At 40.3% G+C, this 27950-nt stretch overlaps 1 protein-coding gene across 3 annotated transcripts; it reads left to right on the plus strand.

Moving 5' to 3' along the window:
• The first annotated feature begins 726 nt into the window (after positions 1-726).
• Positions 727-27944, plus strand: TRUB1 (TruB pseudouridine synthase family member 1). Of its 3 annotated transcripts, none has more exons than XM_069020092.1 (8): positions 727-893; positions 2579-2671; positions 5919-5974; positions 19026-19107; positions 23517-23589; positions 24788-24933; positions 26042-26098; positions 27466-27944. In XM_069020092.1, exons 1-8 carry the CDS (start codon positions 752-754, stop codon positions 27678-27680), a joined length of 864 nt encoding a protein of 287 aa, XP_068876193.1. In that variant the 5' UTR covers positions 727-751; the 3' UTR covers positions 27681-27944. The 3 variants fall into 3 exon arrangements, with proteins under 3 accessions (XP_068876193.1, XP_068876194.1, XP_068876195.1); XM_069020093.1 differs by having other exon boundaries at positions 24788-24927; XM_069020094.1 differs by lacking the exons at positions 5919-5974; positions 19026-19107.
• The last annotated feature ends 6 nt before the right edge of the window (positions 27945-27950 follow it).

Consider the following 27950-nt stretch of genomic DNA (forward strand, 5'->3'; position numbering starts at 1 on the left):
TGTACGAATCAGACCTGGAGAGGAAAACCCACACACTGTACTTATGTATTGCGGTGAGAAATCTGAGAGAAGCCTTCCCAGCAATCTCTTATATGACACATACAGAGGCAGGAAGATTAATGGACACAGCAACTAGTCAGCAGAATATCACAGAATCAATTAGGTTGGAAAAGACCTCTGAGATCACCGAGTCCAACCTATGACAGAACACCACTGTGTCAACCGGACCGTGGCACTGAGTGCCCCGTCCAGCCTTTCCTTGGACACCTCCAGGGATGGTGACTCCGTTCCAATGTCTAATCACCCTTTCCGTGAAAAATTGTTCCTAATCTCCAACCCAAACCTCCCCTGGCACAGCTTAACACTCTGTTCTCTTGTCCTGCCAAAATACAATTCTTTCCAGTTGGGCATCGAAGGTACCACAACACACTGGTCAGCGAACTTCCCCGGCAATGCCTGCAAACCGCTGCGTGTCTGGTGGAGCCGCCTCCGCATACTTTTGGCGTTGGTTTTTGTTCTAGATTGATGGATTTGAGATCTCAGTTCGTTTTCCCTCAGTGTGCTCTAGTAACCAGCACAGTGAGCCTTATCAACGGATCTTGTTTCGCGTTCACATTAAACCCGCTTTTGTCGATGCCTTCCCCGGCGACACTTTCGGCGACCGTAAGGCTCTCCCTCACGGCTCCTCCCTCGCGTCCCGCCCGCGCGGCTGCAGTTCCCGGCGGCCCCGGCCGGGCGCGCTGCCGGCAGCATGGCGGGGGAGGCGGGCGGCGCCGCGCTGGGCCGCGCGGCCGACAAGCTCTTCTCGCTGAGCGGGCTCTTCGCTGTCCGCAAGCCCAAGGGACCCACCTCGGCCGCCGTGCTCAACCTGCTCAAGGAGAGGCTGCTGGCAGGTGAGCGGCGGCGGCCCGGCCGCCACATCCGGAGAGTTCGGGCCAGGCGTGCCCTGCCCGGCGCGGCTGTGGGATGGGGTCAAGTGTGTGCGGTCTTTGGGGTGCGGGAACCGCAATCCCCGGCAAAGCACTGCACCCTCTTTCTCAGCGCTCAGAAAACCGAAGGATAAGCGGAGTTTAGTTTTCTGTTTGTTTGTGGGTTTGTTTGTTTTGTTTTGGTAGTAGTAGTTTATAGTCATGGCATGGCCCACCTTGGAGAATGGAGCCATTCCTGGGTACGTCCTGTCTCGCTGCGCCAGGGGAGGTTCAGATTGGACATTAGGAGGAATTTATTCACAGAAAGGGTGATTAGACATTGGGATGGGCTGCCCAGGGAGGTGGTGGGGTTGTGTCCTTGGAGGCCTTTAAGGAAAGACTGTCCCAGCCAGAGTCAGTGTTGGTCACGCTGCACCGTGAGCTGTGAGACCGCGTTCACCACATGGTACTTGTGGCAGGCACCTGTTACCGCCATGGGATAGCAGGATGTGAGTCCTGAGGTTGGATGGGGATGAGCTTTGCCCCAGCAGGAAGCTCCAGTCCTGCAGGGTACAATGCAGGGGATCCCAGGCTGCTTGGAGAGCTGTGGGCAGGGACAGAGTGTGCCCATGTGCCAGAATGGGTGTCAGCCACATCTCTGCAGCACAGCACTGGCAGGATGTTCTGCTGCAGTCCCGCTGCCTACTGCCATTAAAAAAATATCACCAAAGGAGTGTAAACCATAGTGTTTCAAAAAGTTTGAAAGTCCTGGGCACAGTCTGCAGAAACTGCTCTTTCTGAGTACAGGGAAGTCTGTATGTCAGATATTAAGGAAAAAAAAAGTGAGATCATTGCACGAGTGACTATGGCCTAGATTCTATTTATAATGGTTATGGGGACTTGATCATCTAGTCTGGGCTTTTGGGCACTTGCTGCAGAAGTGAGAACATACTTTCAGACAAGTGAGTGCTTAGCCTGATTTACCCTGTACTGTACTGTAGTTCACTACACACTGAGTGTAGTGTAGGCACACACTTCTTGTATGGAAGAATCTGGTTCCCTGAACGGAGAGATAGTAGATATATGGATAAGGGAGCTTAGACCATTTGTCATATTTAATACTAATAAATAAGGAGTGTTGGACTCTGCAAAATTCCTGGAGTCATCAGCTGCATAGGAGGTTTGGTGGTTTGGGACACTGACAGCTTGAAAGCAGCACTGAGCAAGTTCAGTTTGCTGCAGTTTCCATAGGGCTGCAAATGTGCAAGTAAACACATCCCAGTATAAGGCAGTAAATACATCAAGAATTGCTCAGATTATGTAGCATAAAATTTGTGTATAATAGATGTTTTGGGAACTCTGCTGCTGGTTCTTCCATGCTTTGTTAATTAAACTTCACAGGTGGACCAGGTTTGCTAGCAGTACTTTCCAAAAATCTGTTTATATTTGAGGCTTCATTAGAATCTGAGTGAAAATACCTTGCAAATTGTTTGAGGTTGGGAGTAAATCTTAATTAATCAATGGTTTTACTGCATTACAGTAATTTCTGCACTGCTAATTAATAGTTTAAATATTTGATTTTTATTTCCTTTAGCAGTCTGAAAATGCAGGTCATTTTTCTGATGTTCTAAGGTTATTTTATAATGCTTCCTTTCAATTTCTATTTGCAGAAGCTGGTGTGCAAACAAACGGGAACAAAAGAAATCAGGTTTTGAAAATTGGACATGGAGGAACTTTGGACAGTGCAGCCACAGGAGTTCTGGGTAATGAAAAACATAATTATAGTCATCAAAATATGATTTTAGGAAACATTTTCATGCCTGCATGAAGTCAGGTGGAGGAACAATTTGGGATACACATGGCAGGTTTTGGGGTAATGACAGATTACTGTGGAAGAATGGTCTGGGTTTAAATTTCCTGTGCTTATACTTGTACATGCATGTAACATGGTTCTTAACAGAGGGCTGTATTCTCCCTTCCTGCCTTCCCTCCCGTCCTCCAAATACTGTAATAACTTCTGGGTTATTACATGTGGGAAAATACAAACTCCTGTGTAATGAATTGTAAAGTACCTGAGCAATTGATGGTTTTTTTAACTTAAGCTGGGGATTTATAGTCATCATAATTTGTTGAATTATTTTGTCTCAAAGTAATGCTATTCTGGGATTTTGAGGGAGCCTTTAGGGCTTCTAATACTTGCCAAATGAAAGATTTATAAGAACAATTCAGCTGCTGCTTTTCTGGAGGCTCAGCACAGAAAAAGTTTGAGCTCCCTGTCCTGTCTTGCTTCATAAAGAAGAGTCTTCAAAGATACTTTTTCTTTTAATTTTGATAGCAATCCATTTATTGAATTCCTTTATTTTGTTAAATAATGGTATGTGTCAATTGCTGGTGTTAAAACCTCAGCTGTGGGTGTGGTTATTCCCACATCATACTTTGTCACCAGCAGTTTTATTGATAAGTAACATGCAGGCTACAGCTTGCTCAAATCATAACCTTGTAGCTCTCCTTGGCTTGGAGAAATAACAGCAATACATTTTTGCTGTTGAAAATAAACAGGTACAACTCTTGAGTATACACTGAAAGTAAATGCACTGAGATTTGATGTATGACTTCTCTCAGGAAGAATTCAGCTTCAAGGGGAGGTTGGTTGCTGTGAGTGTTGTTAGAGGTCTGTAGCTGGTAATTGTCACTTGTGAACATGGCAAAATGTGACATTCTTGGGTTAGAAGGGAGCACTGCCTGGTTTGGTTCTAATTTCCTGTACTCTGTGGCCACTCACAAGAGAATTCAGTGTGCATTGCTGAAGCAGACGTTTTCCTTTTACACAGGTGTTCCCTTTGAGCATGCTGCTTCTCATTGTGCAAAGTCAACAGAATTGATCCATAGGAAAAGCAAAATTACTCGTGCTTTTTTAATTGCTTCTCCAACTGTTCCCATACCCAGCAGTGTCCAAAACCTGCTTCTATGGCATGGCAAAAAGTATTTGGGCTCGATGTGCGTGGTATAATTAGAGAAGCACATCACCTTAATATGCTGTGGATGGATTGAAAAAAGGCATAGGATTCCACTGCCATACAAAACACACAGGAAAAAATTAATGGTAGCTAGATTGGAAGGGACAAAACTGGAGAGGAGTGGGAAAGGGAATTTGCCCAGATTTCTTGTGTGTTCAGGTGAGGTAATGAGAGAGGGAAGGACACAACAGAAACAAGTTATTCAGAGTATGTGTGCTGCTTTTCAGGATGGGCTGGTGGAGCAGAAAGCTTTCCTTCCTCATGGACAGGAGCATGATAGAAGTGTTAAATTTTCTGAAACCCTTCTTGATCTATACTGCTGTCTCCCAGATTTTATGCACTGCATGTCTATAACTGTGTTCCTGGGAAATGACTGATACAGAGTCCTGCTTAGTGTGCCAGGTGTACTGCCAATAACTGAGCAGTGCTCTTTATCAGAAAACATACATTTTATATTTCTTCTCTTACTGACAGCAAATGTAGATGAGGAGGGACCTTGGAGGCAGAGGTCAGTGATCTTTGACATGTGAGAGGCAAGGTCAAGTCTTAGTGAATATCTTCTTTTGGTGTTATTCTAGGGCTGTGGTTCCAGTTTGCTGGTTCTTGCTCATAATGGGAATTTTACTTGGCTTATTTTTATATGGCAGTAATGAATTACGCTTCCACAGTAGAAGAAAACATGAAAAAGTATAAAAAAATAAAAATTCAGGTTAATCTTTTTACATTCAATGTAGTCTGCCAAGTAGGGTTTATGTCACTGTTTAGTAACACATATTCTCCATAAGCTGATGATTAAGAGAAAATTGTTAGTATCTTGTTCACAAAAGCATTCAATGTCTCTTTAAAATTATTCTACTGAATCTCTTGACACTCTTCAGCAAATTTCAGCTCAGCTGTTGAAGTGTCAGTTATGCCATCATGTTGCAAGGAAAGTGCTTGGTTATAAAGTCTTACCTGTGTACTTATCTCCTCTTCTCAGCCTTCTTGCAGCTCTTTCCTATCTGGCAAATAACAGGAACAGGTTGAACTGAAGGTACATGAAAGCACAAGGGCACAAGTGACTAAAAACCCTCAGGAATAAGAGGAGTAGTAATGGAGAACAAGGAGGAATGTAACGAGTCTCAGAGCATAAAAATTGAGAAGCATTAGAACACAAGTAAATTTTTTTTTTTTTTAAGTTCATTTTCAGTTTGATGGTTTTGGTCCTGGCTCTTGATTAATATAAAGCTGATTTCCCTTAACTCCTCTAGTTTTATTAAAATAAAGTACATAGGCTATTATATATTCCATGAGTTGTACACAAAACTGATTTCCTTCTAAAATTTTCTTCAGATTGCTGTATGTGGAAAAAATCAATAGGAAAGCATTTTAAAGGAGAGCACCTTGTAAAAAGCTTTAAAGTAAAATATAAACCAGAGCTCTTTTTCTGTCTCTTTCTTATATGAAAAGCTGACTGATTGCTGTTTTTTAGAATACTGGTGTTAGAATTGAAATAACAGTAATCTGTACATGCACAATAATAGGCAGTTGGACCTTTTGATTATTTTACTTGCTGTAAGCCTGATAAACAATTTCATTATGCTGTCTTGGCTGTATTACTCTTGGTCACTATCAACCTTTAAAAGAACTATTAGCTTACAATGAAGCGTTCATTCATTATTGGTGAGCCATAGCCTTCATCAAACCAGAGGCAGTGTTAATTGCACTCTCCATTTCTTTGGTGATTAAAAGATAAATAAATGTAGGAGTTGAATTAAAGTATTTTAACAATAGATGAAGGTTATTTATCTTTTGCTTTAGACTTTTTTCCTTTCACTGGTCCCATGTTGTTTGAACATCAGAGATGTTTTCTCAAAATTGGTGACTCTCTTCATATGCTAACAGAGCATGAAAGGCTGAGTTTCTGACTAGCATAATATTTAGTGTTGAATGGTGTTAAAAAAGGGAACTGCAGGGCTGTTTTGAAGTGGCATTTCTTCTTCTGTCTTTGCAGTGGTTGGTATTGGAAAAGGAACAAAAATGCTGGGAACTATGTTGACAGGTTCCAAGGTAAGGAATGCTAAATGACTTGTATCAGTGGGGGGTTTTGTTTGCTGGTTTTCTTTTTTCTTCCAGTGAAGAGCTGAATCAACATGCAAATATGTCAGCCATCCTGCATATTGAGTTCAAATGTGTACTTCAGCTCCTTTTTGCAGTTAGTCAGAAATGTGCTACTAAGACTTTAATGTCCAGAATGGTTATTACAAAAACTGTCTTGGTTTTCTGCAAAATGTTAATAAATACCAAATTACAATTTTACAGGAAGATTTCTATACTATTTAGTGTATATAAAAAAAAAAGAAAGAAAAACTAATGAAGATGGCACTGAAAGTGGTATTTTGGGGATGTAGTTGTGAATGACAGTTCAATTTTTGGTAATTTTCCTTAAGTGTAGACAACTTAATTGTTATTTAGCTTGGAGTAACAGATGGTCTTTGTTTCTTTTCTGTCTTCTTAAATACCATGAAGCCTTAAGAGGCACTTTTTGGAATTTAGAGTGTTTTGGATTGCATTGTTGCTGCTGTAGAGGGATGCTCTACAAATACAGCAATAGACAGGTGTGAGAAGCCAGAGGTAGCAAAAGCCCCGTGGCTGCATGAGAGAATCCAGACCAGAGCCTTGACAGATAGAAATTTTGTTCATAGCTGGTTTTGATTAATTTTACTGTGTTAATTTTACTTTGGTCACCCCCCAGACTGTAGGTGTTACATACACAAAAAAGTGCAAGTACTCCCAAGAGTAATCTACCAGTGTTGGTTCCTTCCTCACAAGTCAGATCCTGTGGGTTTAGCCATTATTTTTACATGAGAAGTTTAGATAAGAATGACAGATGTAGAAATCAATTAAGCCTTCCAAATTTCATCTTACACTCAGGGAAAGTCAATAAGGCATTTTTCCCATTCTCTTCTAATCTGAACACTTAAGATCTTTTACAGCTGCTGAACTGATAGCTTAAAGGTAGAATTTGATTGACAATCTTCAGTTGAACTCAGAGGCAAATAATTAGATAGAAAAGAAAACCATGATAAAAGGACACAGCTGTAGACTCTGATCCAATACTCATGGTAGGCAGTGCCAGTCTCTGCACTGGCTGTAATGGGTTTGCATTTGGTTTATATGAGTGCATTTCAGAGGCATCTGTGTTTTGAAACATGCAGTAAGCAGCTGGATTTACAGTGGAGATGTAAGCAGCTACCACCTGACATCTCCTTTGAAAGAACTTAAAAGAAGTCATAGATTTACTTCAGCTAAATTAAATCATCATAGCTAAATGTGTAAATTGTTGATTTAAAAACACATAAAGTGATGGAATTACCTCTTAAGCTGGTGTTCGCAGTGGAAAACACCTGTGATGGATAAAGTACTTCAGCCTTTTTGGCAGGAGAGGGTATGCTCAGATTGCTTGACAACTTCACTGCGAGGTCCTGTAGCCATTAACAGGGTTGTCCAGTCACACCTTGTTCCCAGATGGCTCCTGAGGGGCAGGGGAGGGGAGAGTGTGCAGTGGGGGCAGCCTGCTGAGCTGCCCCAGCCAGATCCATCAGCTCTCCCCTGGCCTTACGTGGGTGTAGGCTGTGGGCACTTGGTTCAGTGAGGCAAAGACACATCTTTACAGACATCAGCAGCTCTTCCACTGCAGCTGTTCCTGTGTTCTCCTCCTGTGGAGGAGAGTGTGAGATACCTGACATCCATGCCATTTATTTGGAGCTTTTCCTGTCTCTGCCTTCCTATTTCCTATTTGTACTTCAATAAATTAGGCATGCAATAATTAGTGAGGCTTGAGGAAGTTGAAGGATCTCTCACAGATGTCTGCCTGTTGGGTTTTTTGACCACACTGACAGCAGCATCTCATAATGTATCAAGACATAAATTCATGACTAAATAAGTTTGAGCATCTTTTTGCATTCCACACCATGTGCTTGGAATTTATACTCTTACTTAATTTTTTCCCCCACTATTTTGGATGCTAAAGTGTTTGTTGAAATGTGATGTTTTTCTTTTGTTCCTTTTATTATTACAAAGATTCAGGGGAGCTGTCTGACCCTCTCTGGCCAGGATTTACTGTTTGCTTCTAGGAATGAGTCTTGAAAAGAAACAGTTCAGTCTATCATTGCTGGCAGCAGAGCTATGCGGAGTGGCCAAAACGTATGGTACTGCAGTAAACTCCATATGGTGACTCTGCCAGGAATTGGACTGTCTCTGACTTTTTCCCAAACATTGTGTGAAACTTTCCTGACTCTGTGTGGCAGCTCTGAGCATTATCACTTGGTGTGCAACTCGCACACATTCTGCAAGGAGTGTTACTCTTGACGTGTAAACTGAGTTCTTCATTTGTTTGACCTCCTTAGGAATTAAGACAAACAGAAACGTGCAGCCAAGGGCAATACCTGCTTAGTGTTCCAGATTTCTCATTGAATTTTTAATATTTATCCAGAAATAAAAATATGTACAATCTGGCTTAGATCTTGTTTGGTTGCCTTACTTTGTTTCAAATATTTTGATTGAGAGGGAGAAGCTGAATGCTCTTGGATCTGAAATTTAGGTACTGAGCATTTAATAAATGTTCCATAGGAGAATCACTTTTTCTTTTTGTTCTTGGGACTTGCACTTGGTCTTGTTTGGACTTCTTGCACTTCAGTATTTTTAAAGATTTTTGGTTTTTTACCATATTGGCAAAGGAAAGAGAGTAGAATGAGAAAATACTTTCTGCTTCATCAGTAAAATTAACATGATGGGGTGGACCAATATTATGGTAAATTATTTGTGAACAACTCAGTCTTATGTATGACTTGCCTGTCTCAAACACAATGTAGAAGTGTGTTTTTTGGGGGGCAAAAAGGGCTAGAAAATGGTAGCACAATTTCCAAAGTGGTAGTCTCGTTTAAAACCTCTCATCTATGAGAATGTCCTGTTACATAGAAGGAATGAGGGAAATGATCATGTGCTAGTCAGGGAAAAGAAAAGAAGAGCACTAAGCAATGAAATTCTTCATTGATCTAATACTTTCCATTGGGAGGGGATGTCTCCCAACACATACAGTCTTTATAGAGAATTGAAGTGTTCAGATTTTAGTTCTGTGCTTAATTTACTTATTTTTCAGTAAGATAGCACCTGGGTTCAGCCTAAGAGAATTTTAGTCATACTAGTGTGAATGAAGCCAGAAGCTGGCCATCCATCAAACTGTCTTTGAATCACTGCCTCTCCATCAATGGAAAGCTTGGGGTGTATTGGTTTTATCTGAGGATGTGACTTCTTGTCATGGTCCACAGACAAAATGCATCCCCAAGTGCTCAGAGTGAAGGAAATTACCTGAGTACTTTACACTGGTGGCACAAGCTTGGGCAATGACAGGTTAAAATAGAAAATTTAATCTCAAAAGTTTTGGCTTCTCCAGAATGAAGCTATCCAAAAAAACCCCAAACCTATGAGTAGAGTAAAATCCAAACTCCAAGTGTTCACAAAGCCTAGAAGGGGAAGAAGAGATTATGGGCAGAATGAAGATACATTGGTGACCTGAAATGTGACAACTTTTATTTCATGTGATAGTTAAAATTTGTATTCTTACGAATCCTGGATAGAAAATGAGTGCTAGGTCAGTGGTAAGGTTTAAATCTTGCCAGTCATGCTTGTGTGAGAGAGGGCTCGTCTGGACAGGAATTGGTTCAAATCACCTAGCAGAACTTCTGAGACATGTAACTTACTTTTTGCAGTGTGACTCTGAAATTAGAGTTTGTATATTGCAAAATTGTTTCTTTGGAGGGGTGGCATCAGATCTTGCAGAACAAAGTGTCCATAAACAAGGTTATTTCTTTAACTCCTGTGATTATCTTCCTGTCCTAAAAATTATGCTTTTACTTGTATTCCTTAAATTCTCAAACATAAAGCTTTCTCCATGAATTCATTTTTTTTCTTAATTAAGTCCTTGGCTTCCATCCTTTGGCAGTGAGTTCAATGAATTAATAACGCATTAGAAAGCACATGCAGGGGTTCTATAAGGAGCAAAACTAATGAAGCCTTTACTTGTGACTTTGTTTGTTTACAGATCGTTAGACACCAAAGCCCCATGTGGACTTTTTGGTATCCAGTAATTCAGTGGGGCTCCCTCTGGACCCTCTTAGTGGAAGCTGCAATAGATTTATTTCCTCTATCTGTCTGTTTTCAGGAGGCTTATAAGAACTCGGCATCTCTGAGACCCCTATTCTTCTGCCAGCATTTGTGTGTTTGCACATTGACATGCACACCATGATGGTGTAAGTGCTATTTCTTTGGAAATTCTAATTTTCTTTTTAAATAGCCTCATTGTGCTGGTTTGTTGTTTTTTCTTTTCAGTGTATTTCAGTGTTTGTGCTCCAGTTCATTTTTGAGTTGCAAGTGCAAGGAAATTGAGTTGACTCTCCTTTTGAAGGATCCTCTTGGTGGTGTGTGCTCTTACTTTTAGTCTTAAAAATTTCTCTAGGGTATCACCAGCTGAGCTCTTTGCTTCATTGTGCTTTCTTTTGGAGTTGGTGAAACCAAATCCACTTATTCATACAGTGCATAGGGATGTGTTCTGTTTTCTTTTCCAGATTCTGATATTTTTAACATTGTCTTGGAAGGGCAGGATTTTTGGTTAGTGTTAGACTAATTTTGTTAGACTAATTGCTATGGTACGGAAACCTAGGTGTTTGGATATGCAAGCCCTCTCTCAGATCTAAAACAGAAGCCGTGGATTTTTAAAATAAGCATATTTCAGATTTGTTTAGAGCTTAGTGGAATATAGATATCTTTTAGACCATTTCTGAAATAAAAAGTAGGTAATGCTTGTGAGTGTGGTATAGGAACAATTTTGTGTGGGCAAGCAGTTGTATAGGTAACACTCCAAGACTGCTCCACAAAGATAAGGCTACACTTTAATGCCTGCTTTATAAAATACAGTAAGAAAATAGTTTTATCTCCTGAATGGGGCAGCAAGGATTTGTTCCCAATGGATCAGCCAAGCTCCCAAGCACAAGACAAGGAGGACTGTTAATGCTTGCTTGATGATTCTTCAGGTCCCATCTTGCTTGTGTTCATCTGCTTTTGCTTTCAAATTGCAGTATTAGCATATCCAACTGTATTTGTCTTGGAGGAATCCAAGTAAAAATGGTTTGTTTGCTTTTTAGCCTTTTCCCTTGGAAATTTTTCACCTGCAGCACCTTCTCATTTTTCACTCTGTGGTTTATGCCACAGGTTTACCTTCTCACACCTCTTTGTTCATGGTATCCTGTCCAGGATAACCAAGGGTATGACAGAATTTCTTTTTGTAGTGAGATGGGAGAGGTAACAAAAACAGCTCAGTATGTGTCCTACCCATTTAAGAAAATGGATTGTAGCTGCACGAAATGTCACTCCTTTGCCTCTGTTCAAGCCCAAAGAAATTATTGTTTCCTTACAAGGGAGGCAGAAGAGGGAAGAAGGAGATGATAAGGTTATCTCCTAGGGGAAGGAGAAAGCCTGGTAGATGATACGTTGTGGCACGTGGAGGGGTTAGTGTGAGGTAGCAATCATACTGTGCCAGAAATCTAATATCTCTATTGAGTCCTTAGGCTTTCTTGAATCCAGTGGAGTTATGAATTTTGGTTCCCAGGCTTATTTTGAAAGATGTTTTACGGATTTTCCATGAGGAAAAGGACTGGCAAATTGGAGATGGAGTGACTCTTTTATGAGAGGTGTTAACCCATGGGCAGATGGATGTGTTTCTTCAGCCCTTGTAGACTGGCTAGGTGAATTCTCCCTGGCACGTACTGGCTGCTGAATTTCACCCATTTAGTTACCGTTTTGAGGAAGTATATTACATGACTGAAATATAGGTATAGGACAGAGAAGTCTTGACATTTCTGTTCTGTGGTATTTGTTATGTTACTGTGCAAACATTCAAGGAATACTTCCTCATATGTTTGCACAACATAGTGCAAAGATGTCTATTAATAAAACTTGTCCTACTTATTGTCTGTAGCCTGTAACAGCTACATCTAGGAATTGCTGTAGTAGTTTGGTGGGGTTTTTTTAACCACTGCTGTCACCTGAGAAGGTTTTTGCAGAACCAGAACTTTGTACTGTAACTCCAGGAGGTCTCTAGAGCAGAGGAGATTGGTTCAGAGACCTGTCGTTGTGTATGCAAACTTGGCACTGGTTTCTGTCCTGTGTTATTTTACCTTATTGACAATGAATTTCTTGTTCTCCAAATGCCTCAATAAATTAACTGGAGGTCAGTGTCAGTTTGTGAAAGTATGGTTGTCTCCCTTATTTTGTCACAAGGAAAATGCTTACATAAAAGGAAGCCTGGGAAAAGCATGAATAAAGTTGGTTTTGATGTGTTTTGAGAATGTGTAGAAGGTGTTAGCAAAACTTGAAGTAGTGTCTGTACAAAACAAGTTGCACTGAGAGAATGTTAAGCCTGCACAGTGGGGGATGCAAGAACTGGGAAAGGCTAAAATGTTAGAGGGATGTAATGGCCTTACACGCTGTCAACATCTTTAATTACCTGTTACTGCAAGACATATGATATATTTTTTTGGTAACAAATCATAGGAGAAGAGGCTGATTTTAATATCTTGTCTTTTCTGCCTTGCCCAATATCCCTGAGCCAAAGTTGTAGAAGAAGAAGAAGCTGTTGAATAGCATAGATACATCCTGTACTGCAGTGATACTATTAGTAAGCTGGTTTAACATGCTGTGTATTGCTCAAGTCTCTTTTATGCTCACCCCAGAGGCCTAATCTATTAATAGCTCAGCTTCATGCTCTATTAATATTCACACTCTTTTTTAAACTGTTGAAAATCTTGAAGAGACTGCACCTATTGTGCTGCTTTTTCCTCCCCAAATGCCGAATATTTTAAGAGTACATTCTGGTGTGATTTTTCTGTTCTTCCATTCACGAGGTCAGCAGCACTTTCTTCCCTCTTGACCTTTCTATAATTGTGCATATGGCTGTGCTACATGTGCAGTTTTTGCTTGGATTCATTAATAAAAGCAAGACTGCACATGGCAAGGCTTTTTCCTCATTCTTCCTGAAAGTAACAGAAAATAAAAAGGATGGTAACCAATTAAGATTAGCCATTCTACACTGTTTTCCCTGGTGTTCATTTCTAGTAGTTTGGAGATGCTCTTAGCACTGCCTTTTAGAATTTGCTGCATCTTGGCCTTAGCAATGCTTTTGAATTCAGCTAAAGGCTTTAATGTATTCAATTTTATCTGTGATTTTGTATGTATCTATAAAGTCTTACCCTTCTGGAAGGGCTGTCTTCTATTTCTGGTAGCGAATTATGTATTTCCTTAAAACTCTGTTTCCCAGATAGAATTTGGAGGTCATCTTTCTTTATTTTGTTTTATCTGTGATACGGGTACTAGAGGACAGAATGATGGAACAGGTATTAAAGCTGAGAATGACATTTAAGACCCAACCTGAGACATTTTGATGAGTGAAGGAGGTTTCCACAGAGAGCAAATGCCAGAAAGGTTTGCATAAAAAGACTGTGGGTTTCTAACAGCCACTTTTGCACATTAACCTGCCTCCCCTCTTGGATGTTGTGAGCCTGTACTGTGTTTGTAGATGATATGTGGTCTGGTGCTATCTCAGGTGATGCAGTGTTCCTGTTACTGTTGGCATTGTTCTCCCCCCTGCCCCCTTTCCTGCTCTCCCTCTGACATCCAAATTTAAACTTGATACAGTTTTTAGCTAACACCCTAAAGCTTCTCTGAGCTATAGGCAAAGTATCTTCTATGGGTTCCCCTATTATAGGTGGTTCTAGTAATTCACATGGAAAATCTAGTCATCCCATGATGTTTGAAGTCTTTAAAATAAGCTGACATAAGAGATCAGAAAATCCTGTTAGTCCACAAAGTAAAGATCAGATAGTTCTTCAGCAGTGACAGTACAATTACAGCATCTAGCAGTAAATGCAATTTAGTGCAGGCTTAGCACAAAGTCAGCTTTTTCTTTTAGGAGAAAAAAAAGAATGGTAGAGAAGTTATAATGTTTATGTATATCAAAAGGTCATGTTTGGTGTTTGATAATTTTGAATTTGCTCTATTGTAAAACATGAAACTCCTCCCTCATCCTGCAGTCTTTATTTTGCCCTCTGTGCAACCTGCTTTTAAGAGATTAGGGCTCTGTGCTTTTAATATATTGGAATCTGCTTAGTGACAGTGCTTTGTTTTGGAAAATAATTGAAACTATGGCAACCCTTGGGGTTTTTTCCAGCTTATTTGTCTACCCTCATGTACTTCTCCATTTTGGTGGATGATTAGCATACTGGAAACCACTGGTAGCTGCTAATGTTATACAAACAGCAAAATAACTTCTGTAAATATTAAATCCAGAACTGGTTGGTTGTGCTTTAGAAATCAATGAACACAAACTGAATGTCATTACAAAACTGAGAATTTAAGGCCTCTTCACTATCTCAGTGGCCTAAGTCTACAAAACTGTAAGTGCAGAAGCAAATGGTTTTGGCACAGGAGCACTAATTCTGATCAGTGCTTGCCTGCTGTGTGCTCACCCTGATTTCCATCAGCTTCTCTAGAGCACTTGTTTCATGTTTGTTTTTGTTCAAACTTGTTAGCCACACACAGACATCAGTTTACATAAGTTGAATTTCTGTTTCTATTGGATATGACTTCTCTTTTCCAGCTTTCAGTCTCTTGCACAGGGGATTGTAGCCTTTATTTATTTCTTTTTTCCTTTTACACTTCTGTGTTCAGTTGCTGCTGTGATTAGAAAATGGGTCATCCTTGGATGAACTCTTATGAACTGCCTCTTCCAGAGAGCTTGCTTCCCTGGGAAATTCTTGTAGTGGGAGCCATCTTAAAATCTTCCTGACAGCTACTGGTGACCTTGTTTCATAATTACTTGTGTTTCTGTCTAGCTCTTCCAAAGTGTTGCTTCTCCATGTATGAAAAAGCTTTTAAAACACGTTATAATTTAAGATTCCAAGTCTCTGGCTTCTTTCCAAATAAAACCTTGATGTCTCAACAGTTAAAACTGAGAAGCTCTGTTGCATGGTCTGTCTGGCATTTGCACTGATAAATGGGGCAGACATGCCTGGCAGTCAGCCCACAGGCTTCAGCCTCCCAGAGCCCCCCCAGGTGGGGTTGTGCAGCTGAAAGCTCTGCTGGCTGTGCAGCCCCTGAAATGGGAGGAGATTCTTCTTCCTTCACCTCCTCTTCCTCCTTTCCCAGTTAAATATGTATACTGATAAACCTTTTTTCTCTCTCTTTTTATGGATATTCTTTCTCTTTCTGTGTTAGTCTAAGGACTTCTCTGAAACTGGGTACGAAATTAAAAAAGCCAAATTATAGCTATTCTCTTACTAAAAATATTACGGTAAACATATGGTGTATTATTTGTGAGAATGTTGACTGTGCCCTGTGGTTGTGACACTAAAACAAAATTCCTTTTCCAAGACCCGTGAGATTTATTAGAGGTTTGTAATTCGTTTCTTATAGATTCCTGTAATCCTATCTTTTATCCAGTGCTGGCTTTTTATGGCATGTTTCTTTCTGGTCATGGGTATGGTGCACATGCACAACCACCCAAGCATTTCACTGTCTGTCTGGTCTTGTTGGGGTTGCATCCAGCACATCCCCCAGTCTGTGTGACAGAGTTTGTGCATTATCATTGACGGAGTGCAGTGGGTTGTCACTGTAAAGTATCTTCTTAAGGCTGTCTTCTCACTGCTGTGAGTGGTGGAGCTGCTTATACTCAAGGGCTTCTGATCACTTCTCTGCCTTTTGTATCACTTGCCATAATGGTTTTCTTTTTTTCCTTTTTTTCTGACCGGCTGAGAGATGCAGCCATCCCCTAATGCAGGATAGTTTTGGAAAGGTCTGTTTGTCCTCAGGGTACTGCTGTACAGTTGTGAGGCTCTGCTTTGGGACCAGCCCACCGTTCTGTGTTGGAATTAATGCGCGATGCTGCAGCGCTTGCAAGTCGTGACTGGGAACGCTGCATCTCAGCTTTTAATGTGCTACACTTGCATGTTGTGCAATCCCATAGGGAAGCTGAGGTGCTGCTTTTAATCTTTACAGGATTTGGGTCCTGGTCTTTTGAAATGAGTAGAGGGTAAGGATGCAGGGGCTGTTGACCAGCAGAGTGTTCTCTGAGGAGCTGCAATATAGGGATGCTTTCTGTCACAGTCTGCACTTGTCAGGCTTTGCCACTGCCTGCAACACCTACTACCTTGCTTTTTTTGTTTCGGGTTGAGTGGGTTGAAGGCAGAGTGGTGTGAGCAGTTGCTGTCTGTGTTCCTGCAGTGATCTGTAATTTGTGAATACAGGGAGAATGCCCCTGGATGTATTTTATAAAACTGGAAGAAATAAATGATTGCCAACACAGGTGAGAAAAGGTCACTGAACACTTACTAAATGACTCAGAATCCATTGGGTGCTTCTGAGGGCAGTGTGAGTGAGAGTCTAAAGAATTTTAGTGCTGAATTTTGACTCAAATAAATCTGGACTCTCATAATATCTTCTGCAGCCTCCAGGTTCTGCACCCTACCAAAGGGGAAGAAGTAAACCTTATCCATTGGCAAGTAAAAATTATGATATATAATTGTAGATAGCCAAGGGCACTCCAGAGACTGATCATAAACCAACTGTAATTCTTAATTTCCTGACCTGTTATAGCTATAGCTTTCTTTGTGGCTTATTGCATTGCTGGCTTAAGTATTTTGTGACTCTTTAGAGGCTCCTTTAAGGAATGGGGATTTGTGACTAACATTCAAGGATGTTCTTTTTACAAACTGCAAACCCTTTTGCTCTTTTTGCAGAAATTAAAGGAGAAATGTTGAGATTTGGATTGTATTGTTCATGCACTTTATATTTACATATAAAAAGATGAGACATTATCTCTCTGTTGCTGGCAGGTCAAATATAACATGTAATTGTAACAGATAGCCTAAAGCAAGATAGCCAAAACCAGAATTGAAGGAAAGGAGGTAATTTAAATGGCAGTAGTATGAGTATTTTGATTTGGAAACATCAGAAGATAGAGTGTGAGTTTTCAAATTTTCAGATTTAGAATTTTACTGAGCTGCTGAGATCATTCATCGTGCTTAGGATAATGATGATCTGCTCACGTGTTTTTATTAACCTCTAGAATAGGTGCTGAATAGTGTCTTTCTGGCTATGCTATTAAGTGTTCAGAACCGGATCATTAAATGTCTCAGAAAGCAGTCAATTTTATGGTCCTAAAAGCTAATATAGTAGTAAAAGATAATATACCTTACAGTTTATTTAAATATTTGTTGTGGAGCAGCATTCATCCATTCTTTCTTTTGTTTCTTTTTTCATGCATTCCAGAAGTGTGTAAACATCAAGAATTTTATTTTAAAATACCTAATTCTGCAGAGTTATCATACATCTGCTATATTTAGGAAAAAAGTAGCCCTAACATGGTGGTGTGGTTGAACCTGGCAGGCAGGTAAAGCACCACACAGCTCTTTGCTCACTCCTTGGAGTGGGATGGGGACAGAATCAGAGGAAGGGTAAAACTCGTGGGTTGTGATAAAGGCAGTTTAATAAGTGTAATGAAAACATCTGTGTTATCAACACTGTTTCCAGCATAAATCCAAAGCATAGTCTCATACCAGCTACTATGAAGAAAATTCTCTGTATCCCAGCCCAGCACATGAAGTAACCAAAGAATACAGTTATTTTTATATTAAAATCTGCACTCTGCTGCCTTTTGTCTGACTATTTCTGCTGCTTCCATTTTGTGGCAGTTGCTTGAAGAAATACATTGAAGTGGCAGGTTGTCACATGGAACAAAATCAAGGCATGTCTTACTAGTCCAGTGGCGTGGGTGTGATTTATATGCCTACACTGTTATTACTTGAGCTTGTTTGTACTTTGCAAGTACACGAAGCAGGATGCATTGCATCTCAGAGTAAAAGGTTAGTGCTTATGCCTGTTTGGATGTGTTCCAGTAGGATTTGGTCAGCCAGCTTCTAAAAGATACATCCTCAGATCTGTATTAGTTCAGCTGGGGGTAAGTTCACTGGAACCTTACTGGGAAATAGTGGAACACTTTGAATTTTCTCTCCAAGACTTTGTTTGAAGGCCTCTGGATTTACCATAGGGAAGCTGAGGGAAATGGAATGGGATAGGCAGTATGTCAAGCCCTTGATGTAATACCTGATGGTGTCCTTAAACTCGACTCAGACTCGTGTTACACAGTGTGCTTGGTGTGTTGACAGCCTTGTGACAAGTCATGGAGCAGCTGGTTCAAGGGAAGCCTCTGTCAGCAAGTTCAGCTGTATGCCCAGAGAATGGCAGTTCTTGGGGTGAAAGTGGAAAAGGAGGGCATCAGGTGAAATGCAATAAGGCCAAGAACTACTGTCCTAGGGTCAGGTTGATTTCTTCTTGCAAACCACAAACACGTAAGAACACTGAAAATTTTTTTAGAGAAGGACCCTTAAAAACCCTGAAACAAATACTCAGAGAACCCTTCATGAGCAGAGATGTTACTCAATGACCTTTAACTCCTTGTGCTGGTCACAAGGTCCTTGCCAGATTCCAGGAGTTCAAAACTGCAGCTTTAGGATATTGCATATCCCTGCATTTCATGGCAGAGCCGTTGTAATGCTTTGTCTTGGCAGTGGGTGTTTTGCTTTCACAAGTGAAGGTCTTTGTGTCTTTTTTTTTTTAATGTGCAAAGCAATAGAAAAATTGTCAGTGAAAGGTACTCCTCTGTGTGCCTTGCTTCAGCTGTGACATATGGCACCCCACAGAGACTTTGATGTTACTACCCTATTATTTTCTTTATGGTATTGATGTACTTATAGTAAAAATTAGATTCCATGTTGCTTCTTCCTTGGGTTTCTAACAGTGAAATCACAGGCACACGTAATACAGGATTTCTGGATTGACTACTTAGGCAGTATTCTTCCTGTTCTGATTTAAAGTAATTGGTAGTTGCAGTCTTTATTTTTTAAAAATAAGAAAAAAAAGTAAAAAAAAAAAAAAAAAACACAAAAACCAAAAAAAAACAAAAGAAACAACCTCGAAGACCTGACTTATTAATAATCTTTCCTATTCCCAGAAATACACTGCCATTGGAATGCTGGGCAAGGCTACTGATACATTAGATGCTACAGGAAAAGTAACTGAAGAAAAACCTTATGGTAAGCATAAATGTATCCATATGCTTGATGCAATTTGAAGGCATAAGTGGTCTCTGTCACAGGAAAGCGGAAGAGATGTTTGGGACTCTGAATGAAGTTTAAATGTGAAATTAAACTAAGATTATTTCATCTCCAACTTCAGCGCTCATATAATTCAAACCAGCTTCATGCAATTATGTCCAACACAAGCTGGGCATAGTTCATTTCTGCTGGAAAAAAACAAACCAGGCATTAGATTAGGAGGGAGGAAATAGAATTGGGCAGGACTGTGTCATTTTAAATCTTTGACAGGCTGACAAATGACATGCTGTGTCCAGTAACATTTTCCTCTCTCAGAGTATAGTCCCAGGAGTCCTCTCTTAGTAAAGGCCTTTAAGGCCAGTGAAGGAATAAAGTACTTGGATCTTCCCTCTAGGACACCACTTTACCTATGGACTGCTTAACATTTAATGGGGATGGCATAAACTACATTCTGCATACGGTTGTCTTCCAAATCTTGGTCTTGCTTGCATCTTTAATAAATGAAGTTTTCTGACTGACAGAGCACAGTGCAAGGGTTTAAAGCTTCAGAACTCAGGCTGACTATGGCTTTGCTGGGCATCTTGGAAACAATGTAGAACTAAGCAGGGATACAATAAATGTATTTGTTATTAGTTCTTTCACAACCTTGGGGAGAAAATTTTAAAAATAATAGGTAACCAGTTGCTTAGCAACTTTACAGGTCTTACATTCTCTGTGGTACCTGGTAATAAGTACATGAAGTAAATAATCTTTTTTTAATAGCATGATGAAAAAGCCTGGATTTCACCTCTCACTCCCAATCTCCTTTCTTTTGCAGTTTTCCTTTTCTCACGAGGCAGGCAAGCATGAGTTTCTTGTCCACATTCTAAATAGTATTATTTACTAGGCAGTGTTACTCAGAGGTGTTGGATCATTTATGCTTCTGGAGGACTGAGTCTCTAAGTCTCTAAGCTTCTGGAGGACTGAGCATCCAACATGGTGTTAGAGTTGCTAATACTTCATGATGGTTAAATGAAGTGATGATTCACTTTCTTAGTATTTATCTGTCCCTCTCGAAGTAGAATTTTGTGGTTATGCTGCACTAAGAAGTATTCAGAGATACTTGCTCACATGTAAGATGTGAAATGCCATTTCAAAGAGATGCAATTTCCATGGTCAGTTAATTAAAAAAAAAACCCAAAATCTGTTTTTTGAAGTGCTAGTTTTTCTTTTTTAATTTTGTATTGTTTACTGCAGACAGCATTTAGAGTGTTGTTTTTGTGTGTATATCTCTCCCTGGCAGCTCTTGTTACAGTAGTTCCCACCTCGGCAGCACCTCCTCTGTTATGGTGTTTTACCTTTCTGTTAGACTGTGTGCTTGGGGAACTGATTTTGCTTAAAAATACCCCCTTTTTTTGAGTTGCTTGTCATTTTAAACTGAGATAGTTGCATGATCCAGTTCATCATGTGGTCTCATGGAGAGCAGCATTGGCATTGCTGGGGCAGTGCAGTTTTGGGTGCACTGCAGTTCTCTTTTGCCAGAAGTGACGGCTGAAATAAATGCCCGTGGCAGTGGTCTCAGTTGCTTTTCCATGTTGGTGCAAATCAGTCAGATGTGATTTCCTCAGAAAGAAAAGGATGTGAATACTCCCTTTTTTTGTTCTCCATGGCACCTACATGTTTTGTATTTCTCATCTTTTCAAGTGTCTTCTCCAAAGTAACTTGATTTTCTGCAGGTTACTCTTTGGCCCACCATCCCTAATTTCTAACCGTAATAGGTACTCCAAGAAAAGGCAAACCGGATATTTGAGCTGAACTTCATTTTTCTTTTGACACTTACAAGGATCCTTGGAGAAGCAGAGCATCTGCAAGGGATTGTGAATCTTGCAGTGCCAACATCATCCAGGACTGGGCCTTAGTGCAGAGAAAGGCACTAAACCAGTTTGCAAGATGTATAAAACTGTTCTTGAGTGACTTCATTGGAACATAAGAGGAAAGTGCCTGCAGAAAGTTGCCAGCTATATTGACTCTAAGAAAGTGTTACATTACAGTCCTCAAAGTGTCCCTAGACAGCAGCTTAGGAAGCAAACTGTTAGTCACAATGACAGGATGTACTGAGGAGAGCTCCTTGCTTTTAACCCCTTCTGAACTTCTCATAGCTTTTGGTTTCTTATCAGACAATGAGTTTGCATTTCCACGTGAAATTAGGTTATGGTTTCATCCTGCTGCCAAGCTGTCAGATGCTGACTTTGGAAGCAAGTAGCATTTAGTATTCCTCTGATGCTTTTTTGAGCACATTAATGTTAGTAGCCCTTTTTTAGTATTTGTAACTGTGCACAGGAATGTACATTCTGAAACCCACTTCCTTCCAGCTGCCTACAGGCTATATCCAGACATGGAGAACAAAATTAATGAGGCTTTTCTCAGGTCTCTGATGATTATGCTGTAATATATGTTTAATAGAGCTATCTGAATAATTTGGAAAGTGTAGTCCTTTCAGGATTCTCTTTGTCTGTTTTCAAATAATTTGTGCTGGGCCAGACCGAATTGAGGTCATCTGCTGAACTTCTGTTACTCTGTCATGGATAATTCTTGTGTTCTCTTTTGGAGTAGTTTGTTAACAAGCACAGGGCAGAATCACCCTTCAGTGGAGGCTTTTTGAGGTTGTGACACAGTTGGCACCTTTTGGTTGGGTAACTTTATTTTCCTTCCTTTGTGGCAGGAAAATCAGTCAATAGTCACCAGTGTTCAGAAGCACACTAGATCTTAGCAAACTCATCTGTAAATATTTACTTTGATAACACACCACACAAGTCTTGTTTGGTAATGGCTTAATGCATCATTTTTCACATGAGGATTTTTTTTTTTTCTCCTGAGACAGAAGTTGCCTATATCATGAGTGACTTCCTCAGAGGCCACATGTAACCTCTCAGTCAGGGGAATATGGGATCAGACACAAAACTGAACTCAGGTGTCTCATTCAAGGCCCTGGCCACAAATGTAGTTCATGGGGTGAAGATTAGAAGGAGAACTCCAAGGGGCACTTGTGCTTGGGTCTTAAATACTGAATTCTAGCCTGAAGCAACCTGGGGTTCACAGGAAGGCTGACAGGATCACTGTCATGGAGCTGGGTCATGCTGACTATCTACCATGTAGTTTTGTTGTGATATGTTGCTAAATAGAAACAAGATTGAAATAATTGTGTAAGAAACTCTTCAGAAGATTCAGACTTACTGTACAATTGATTCTGTTGTTACTAGCCCATATTCTGATGTAAATTGGTCTCTCTCAGCATCTTTGACTGAGTTTTGTGCCTTGTGCTTTGCAACCTTGCTGTTAATAACACATCTTGAGACAGCTGCTTGGGCCTAGGGACAGCATCTGCTCGAGGTTGCAACTTGTGCTTTGCAGAAGTGAGGAACATCAGGACCATCTCCCAGAGCTGCTGTGAAAAGAAATCTTGTCTTTTTTACTTACAGCATGAAGTACATCTGGTTTTTAAAGTTTGCAAGTAAAGGTCTGTTTCAAACTACAGCGAAGGCTCAGTAAATTGGGTTGGTTTATGTTCCAGAATGCTGTTGATTTAGCAAGGATGACACTGATTAAATGTAACTTACGAGAAACAGGGCTAGTCAAACCCTAGACAGTAGAAATGCACTGAAGTTGCATTGTGATTACAGATCTTATGTTTGCACTCTCTAAACAAATTAGGGATGAATGTTACTTCTGTTGAGTAGAGCTTCAGAGGACCAGTGCAATCAGCTACTTAGGTTATAGCCTTCCAATAAAAGTGGGACAGGTGTGTATGTGTACTCTTAAAAGAAAGTACATTGCCTAAACCAGCTGTCTTTTTTCACAGAATTTTGTTAATAAAATTGCCTTACTTAATATATAACTTTACCCCAGAGTACATTTGCAGGTTAGTTGCTTAAGATACAGTCTTTTTCTGCACCAGTGGTTTTGTTCTCTAATAATCTGCTATATTGTTCTCTGCAGTTAGGCTCTCTTAGAGAGAAGTTTCCAGGGTTAGATGAGCATTTTATTCTTTTTGGTGCTTGTTAAAAAAATAAGAATATTCCAAATGTTGTAGTTTTTATATAGCTTCCAAGAAAGACGAATTTGCAGCCTCAAGAGGGGGAAGTTGCAAAAGAAAACGCTTGGGAGGATTTCTGCCCTTCTGAAAGTATCCAGATTGTCCTGATCACCTTGGACAGCTTGTTCTGCTCCTTTTGTGATAATTCACATTCCTGCCTACAATCTGTTTTTATCTCTTTTCTTTGGTGTTTTTCACCCCATCTAAATTCAGAAGAGAGGGAACTCTAACTTGTATCTGTTTGCAGAATGTGATTGATGCCATTAGTGCCATGGGAATAATCAATACTAACATACTGACTGTTTTCTTTCCACAGACCAGGTAACAAAAGAAGATCTTGAAAATGTGCTGCTGAAGTTCACAGGGGACATCATGCAAGTTCCTCCACTGTAAGTTCCATGATATTCAGACACTCGGGACAGTCGTGTTCAGCTGTCAGGGCTTGCCAACAGAAGTCAATTCTCTCAGAAGTATTAAGACACATTTTGATAAGAGGATAGAGGCCAGGCAGTCAGGAGTTTAACATTTGCAACATTTGCAGGTTATGCCTGTTTGAAGATCAGCACAAATGGTAATCTGGAGTCTGTGGGTGTTTTGGGTAAATGTAAAGTAGCAAAAGTCTTAAACAGCTTTGCAGGGCTTGTCTTCTATCCTGTCTTCCAATCTTACTGACATCTCTGTGGAAGTGCCTTAAATGACTTTGAATTAGTTTTCTGAAAACTTAGAGTATGAATGAGTGATTAGTGACTGAGCTTCTGTAGCTTAGCAAATTTCTTATGGTCAGGTGAGCCATAGTAGCTGGCAGCGTGCATGACTTAGCTTGTGACAGATGGCTTTTATGGTGATTTGAGCTAACCTGCTTTCCTTTGCATTTGCCATGTGTCACTTACTGTGGTTCCAGTGTGAGCCCTGTAAGGTCAGTAATGCCCCACGTGTTCTGCTTCATGTGACCTGTTTCCACTTGCACTCTATTATTGTGAGCAAGATTTTTTTGATTTTTCTATGGTCATCTTTCTGTCATGACCAAAGTTGGAGCTTTGAATAAAGTTCCATGTAATCAGTGAAATCAGTTTCTTTGCTTCTGTAGTGGTTCCCTAAACATCCTTGAACTTGGCAGCTGCTGTTCAGGAAAGACCCTGGTGTGAGACAAAGAAAGGTGCAATGTAGAATTACAGGGGTTGTCTGAGTGGCTCCCAGTGCTCAGCTCAACATAACACTGAAATAGAGGATGCCCTGCAGATTTCTGAGACACAGGATGTTAGAGGCAGCTGCAAGTGTTGTAACCCTTCTAGAAACCCTTTTGTTTCATAAACTGCAAAGTGAGTGATGCAATGCTTTTAAATCTGTACAGCAAGAGAGGAATACAGGACCATCTCTTGTTTTCTGCTTTATATAACTACTGGTAAATGGATGATTCTGCGTCCAAGAGATTTCAGCAGAATTTGCTGTGTTTTTGTGGTTTTTGTGAGTACTTGGATAGGAGTAAAATGGTGTGCTACTCTAGTACAATATTACCAGGATCTGGAGAATGGGAAGCCTGCTGTATTACAACCGTATGACACACATTTTCATGCTCTGTCTTATCAGCTATTCTGCTTTGAAGAAGGGTGGAGAAAGGCTTTCAACTCTGATGAAGAGAGGGGAAGCAGTGGAAGCAAAGCCAGCTCGGCCAGTAAGAGTGTACAGCCTTTCTCTCCAGCAGTTCCAGCCACCACTGTTCACGCTGGGTAAAGGTCAAAGATTATTACACAGAGTGATGCTCCCAGCTTGTTAATGTTTATTTACACTCAGAATGGGACTAAGAGAGTGAAGGGGGTTTCATTTCGCTCAGCTACTTATTTGGTGTGAGCCCATGTGCACAGACTTTCACTTTGCATTAAAAGCACCGTATTTTGGTTTTAAGTTAAGCTGATTATATCTGATCTCTCAGTGAGGGAAAATTCTGAGAGACTGGTCAGGGGATTATTTACATCTGTCCATGATTTTGCAACCTCCAGCTCATTCCTCTCTCAGGTCTGCTTACTTCACTTTGCCATTCTTTTACACAGATGCCAGACCTGCTGGCATCTCTTCCAGGACAAGATCCAGTTACTGTCAGACCCCTTTCTTGTTGAGGTGGCAGGATCTTATCCTTCCTTCTGTCTTCCTTCCTACTGCCAAGAAACTTGGGTAGTGCATTAAGAGGCATATTAATAAATAAACCAGATTGTTGTAAATGTTTAATGCTACTGTAAGGTTGAGATGATGCCTTGTATTGATCTGTCTGCCCAGTTGATCCCCAGTCCTGTGACAGACCAGATGTTTTATGGTGAACAGGTATGAGTGACAGAACTCAGTGCTGTGTGACTTCAGCCCTTACATTATAGTTGGGTGACAAGCAGCTGATCACTGGCAGAGGGGGAAGGGAAGGGCTGAGAGAACAGGGAAAGTTAAAGGTGAATTTTAAAATTTTAATGGAGCTGCCTGTCTGCAGTGTTTGAAAAGCACTGATAGTCAGTTTAGGCTATACTTGAAATAACTTGCTTTCATCATTAGAAGTATGAATCAACCTGAAATACTTAAAATGAATAGGACTGAAGCATTTCTTAAGATACCATACCAGGTACTTAAATTCTGGTGAGTTAGTACAGTTGCCATTTTATTTGCTTTCCCTCCTATCTAGCTTAGCAGTCTCACCCTCACATATGTTACAGGATGAATAATTGATGTTGCATCCTATAAATATTTTATCACTGGGTTGTTTGCTTAGCACATTTTTACATTTATGTGGGGGCATGGCTTCTATGTAAAGTAGATTTCACGTGGCACTGGCAATTTACCATGTCACTTTTAACATTCCAGATGTTGAATGTGGTGGTGGCTTTTATGTCAGGAGCCTGGTCAATGACATTGGCAAAGGTAGGCATGAAAAAAAACCAGTGACAATCTAAGGAATGAGTGTGTGTTTATGGAAAAATTTTGTCATTCTGTATATCTCAAGTTACTTAGACCTGTGTGTTATTTTGCAGAATTGTAGTGCTATCACTTGTTTTTATATACTCAGGTAATTTCCTTAGGGGCATGGGGGAATGATGGCTAAATAATTGCCAGAGGACCTTGGGGGCCAGGTGATAAAAATGGAGCAAGCAATAGCACTGAGCAAGATAATGCAAGGCAAGGGGGGGGACTTTTTTCCCCCCTCTTTCATGTGTTAAAGATAATTCAGATTAAGGATGAGGAAAAGAAAGATACTGTCTTTTTAAACATTATTCATCACATTTTGAAAACAGATTGCACAGAACATTACCATGCACATAATAAACCCTATCTGCTGGAAAGACTTCCACGCTGGTGATGATTTTTCTAGTGTTTTCTTTCTCCTTTGCCTGAACTGTGAATAGTTTTGCTTTCCCACAGGGTTATTTGTCTTTTGCTCTGTATCTATCAAACTGCATGATGGAGAATAGATAAACCATTTCAAACTTTTTTTTTTTTATTGGTACATCTGCAGGAAGGCAAGTAATGTGGGATAACCCCACGAATTTCAATGTTGTTATTTGTGCTTAGGCAAGTTGAAGTTTCTGTTACTGCCTTCTGAGCATACTGCCTTACGTTTAGCCCTTTAATGACAAACCAAGATAAAGTCTGTCCATGGCTGGCTTATTTTCAAAAATTGAAAATGAAATCTTCCTGCATCAGAAAGGGTGGGAGAGAATATTTTAGTGTACCTGTGTGCTAACAAATCAGCTCTAGTTGCTGTTATGTTTTGTAGCTTCTTGATACGTAATTATGTCCTGCTGGTATTTATTTAACATAGGAGAGCATTTGTATGTATTTTTTATTTTTCCTTATCTTAGTTTCTATTATCCTGATAGGCAGCACAGGATAAAAATGTTAAAAATTCCTCTTGAAGTCAAGAAGTGCTAAGGCCTCAAAATGTGTGGAAAAATAGTTCATGGTCACTTGAGAATGCAGAGTGTTCTGCTTAAATCTTAGGACATTATTTCCTCACTTTTCATTCTGATCTAAATCTGGGAAAATTCATGACAGCTTTCTGTCAGATTCTGAACTCTTTACTGCACTGGACAGCTATTGAAATCAAAAGACTTCCTGGGGTCAAATTTAAGAAGATACAAACAAGTGATAAATCTTCATGACCTTCCTTGTCAAACAAAGCAGAATCATGTAGAAGGCTACATATAAAAATACATTTTAAGTGAGCTGGAAGTGGAATGTGAAGTTTTTCCATGTACTTTGTCCAATGCCTCTTTCCTCCTTTGCTGCAGAGCTCTCTACCTGTGCCACAGTGCAGGAGCTGACCCGCACCAAGCAGGGGCCGTTCACGCTGGAGGAGCACGCCCTGCACGAAGACAAATGGACAATTGATGAAATTGCCCGGTCCTTGGAGCACTGCACAGCCCTGCTCCCGGGAGGGCCATCTCGGAAAAAATTGAAGACAGAGCATCCTGGTGAAACTGCTGTAATCTGTGAGGATAAGTGATAAGTTGGGTCAAGGAAAAAGACTGAATGATTGAGATGTTTGAAGATTGGGTTGGGATTGTCTCGCCTCCTGTGTAAATCTACAAGTCTGTACTGGGAAGGTGACAAGCTGCAGCGCAAGAGAAATCGTTCTTTTGTTTTCTGGGCTTAGAATGTGCACTGAAAATATCCAGTGGTAGCTGTTTCCTGATTGTTTATTTTCCTTTTTGCACACTGCAACTGATGCCAAATTTTTATAAACTTTTAAAGAACTTTCAGGGTGCAAGATGGC

The sequence above is a fragment of the Aphelocoma coerulescens genome, chromosome 6, assembly GCF_041296385.1.
Source record: "Aphelocoma coerulescens isolate FSJ_1873_10779 chromosome 6, UR_Acoe_1.0, whole genome shotgun sequence".
In the NCBI taxonomy this organism is placed as follows: Eukaryota; Metazoa; Chordata; class Aves; order Passeriformes; family Corvidae; genus Aphelocoma; species Aphelocoma coerulescens.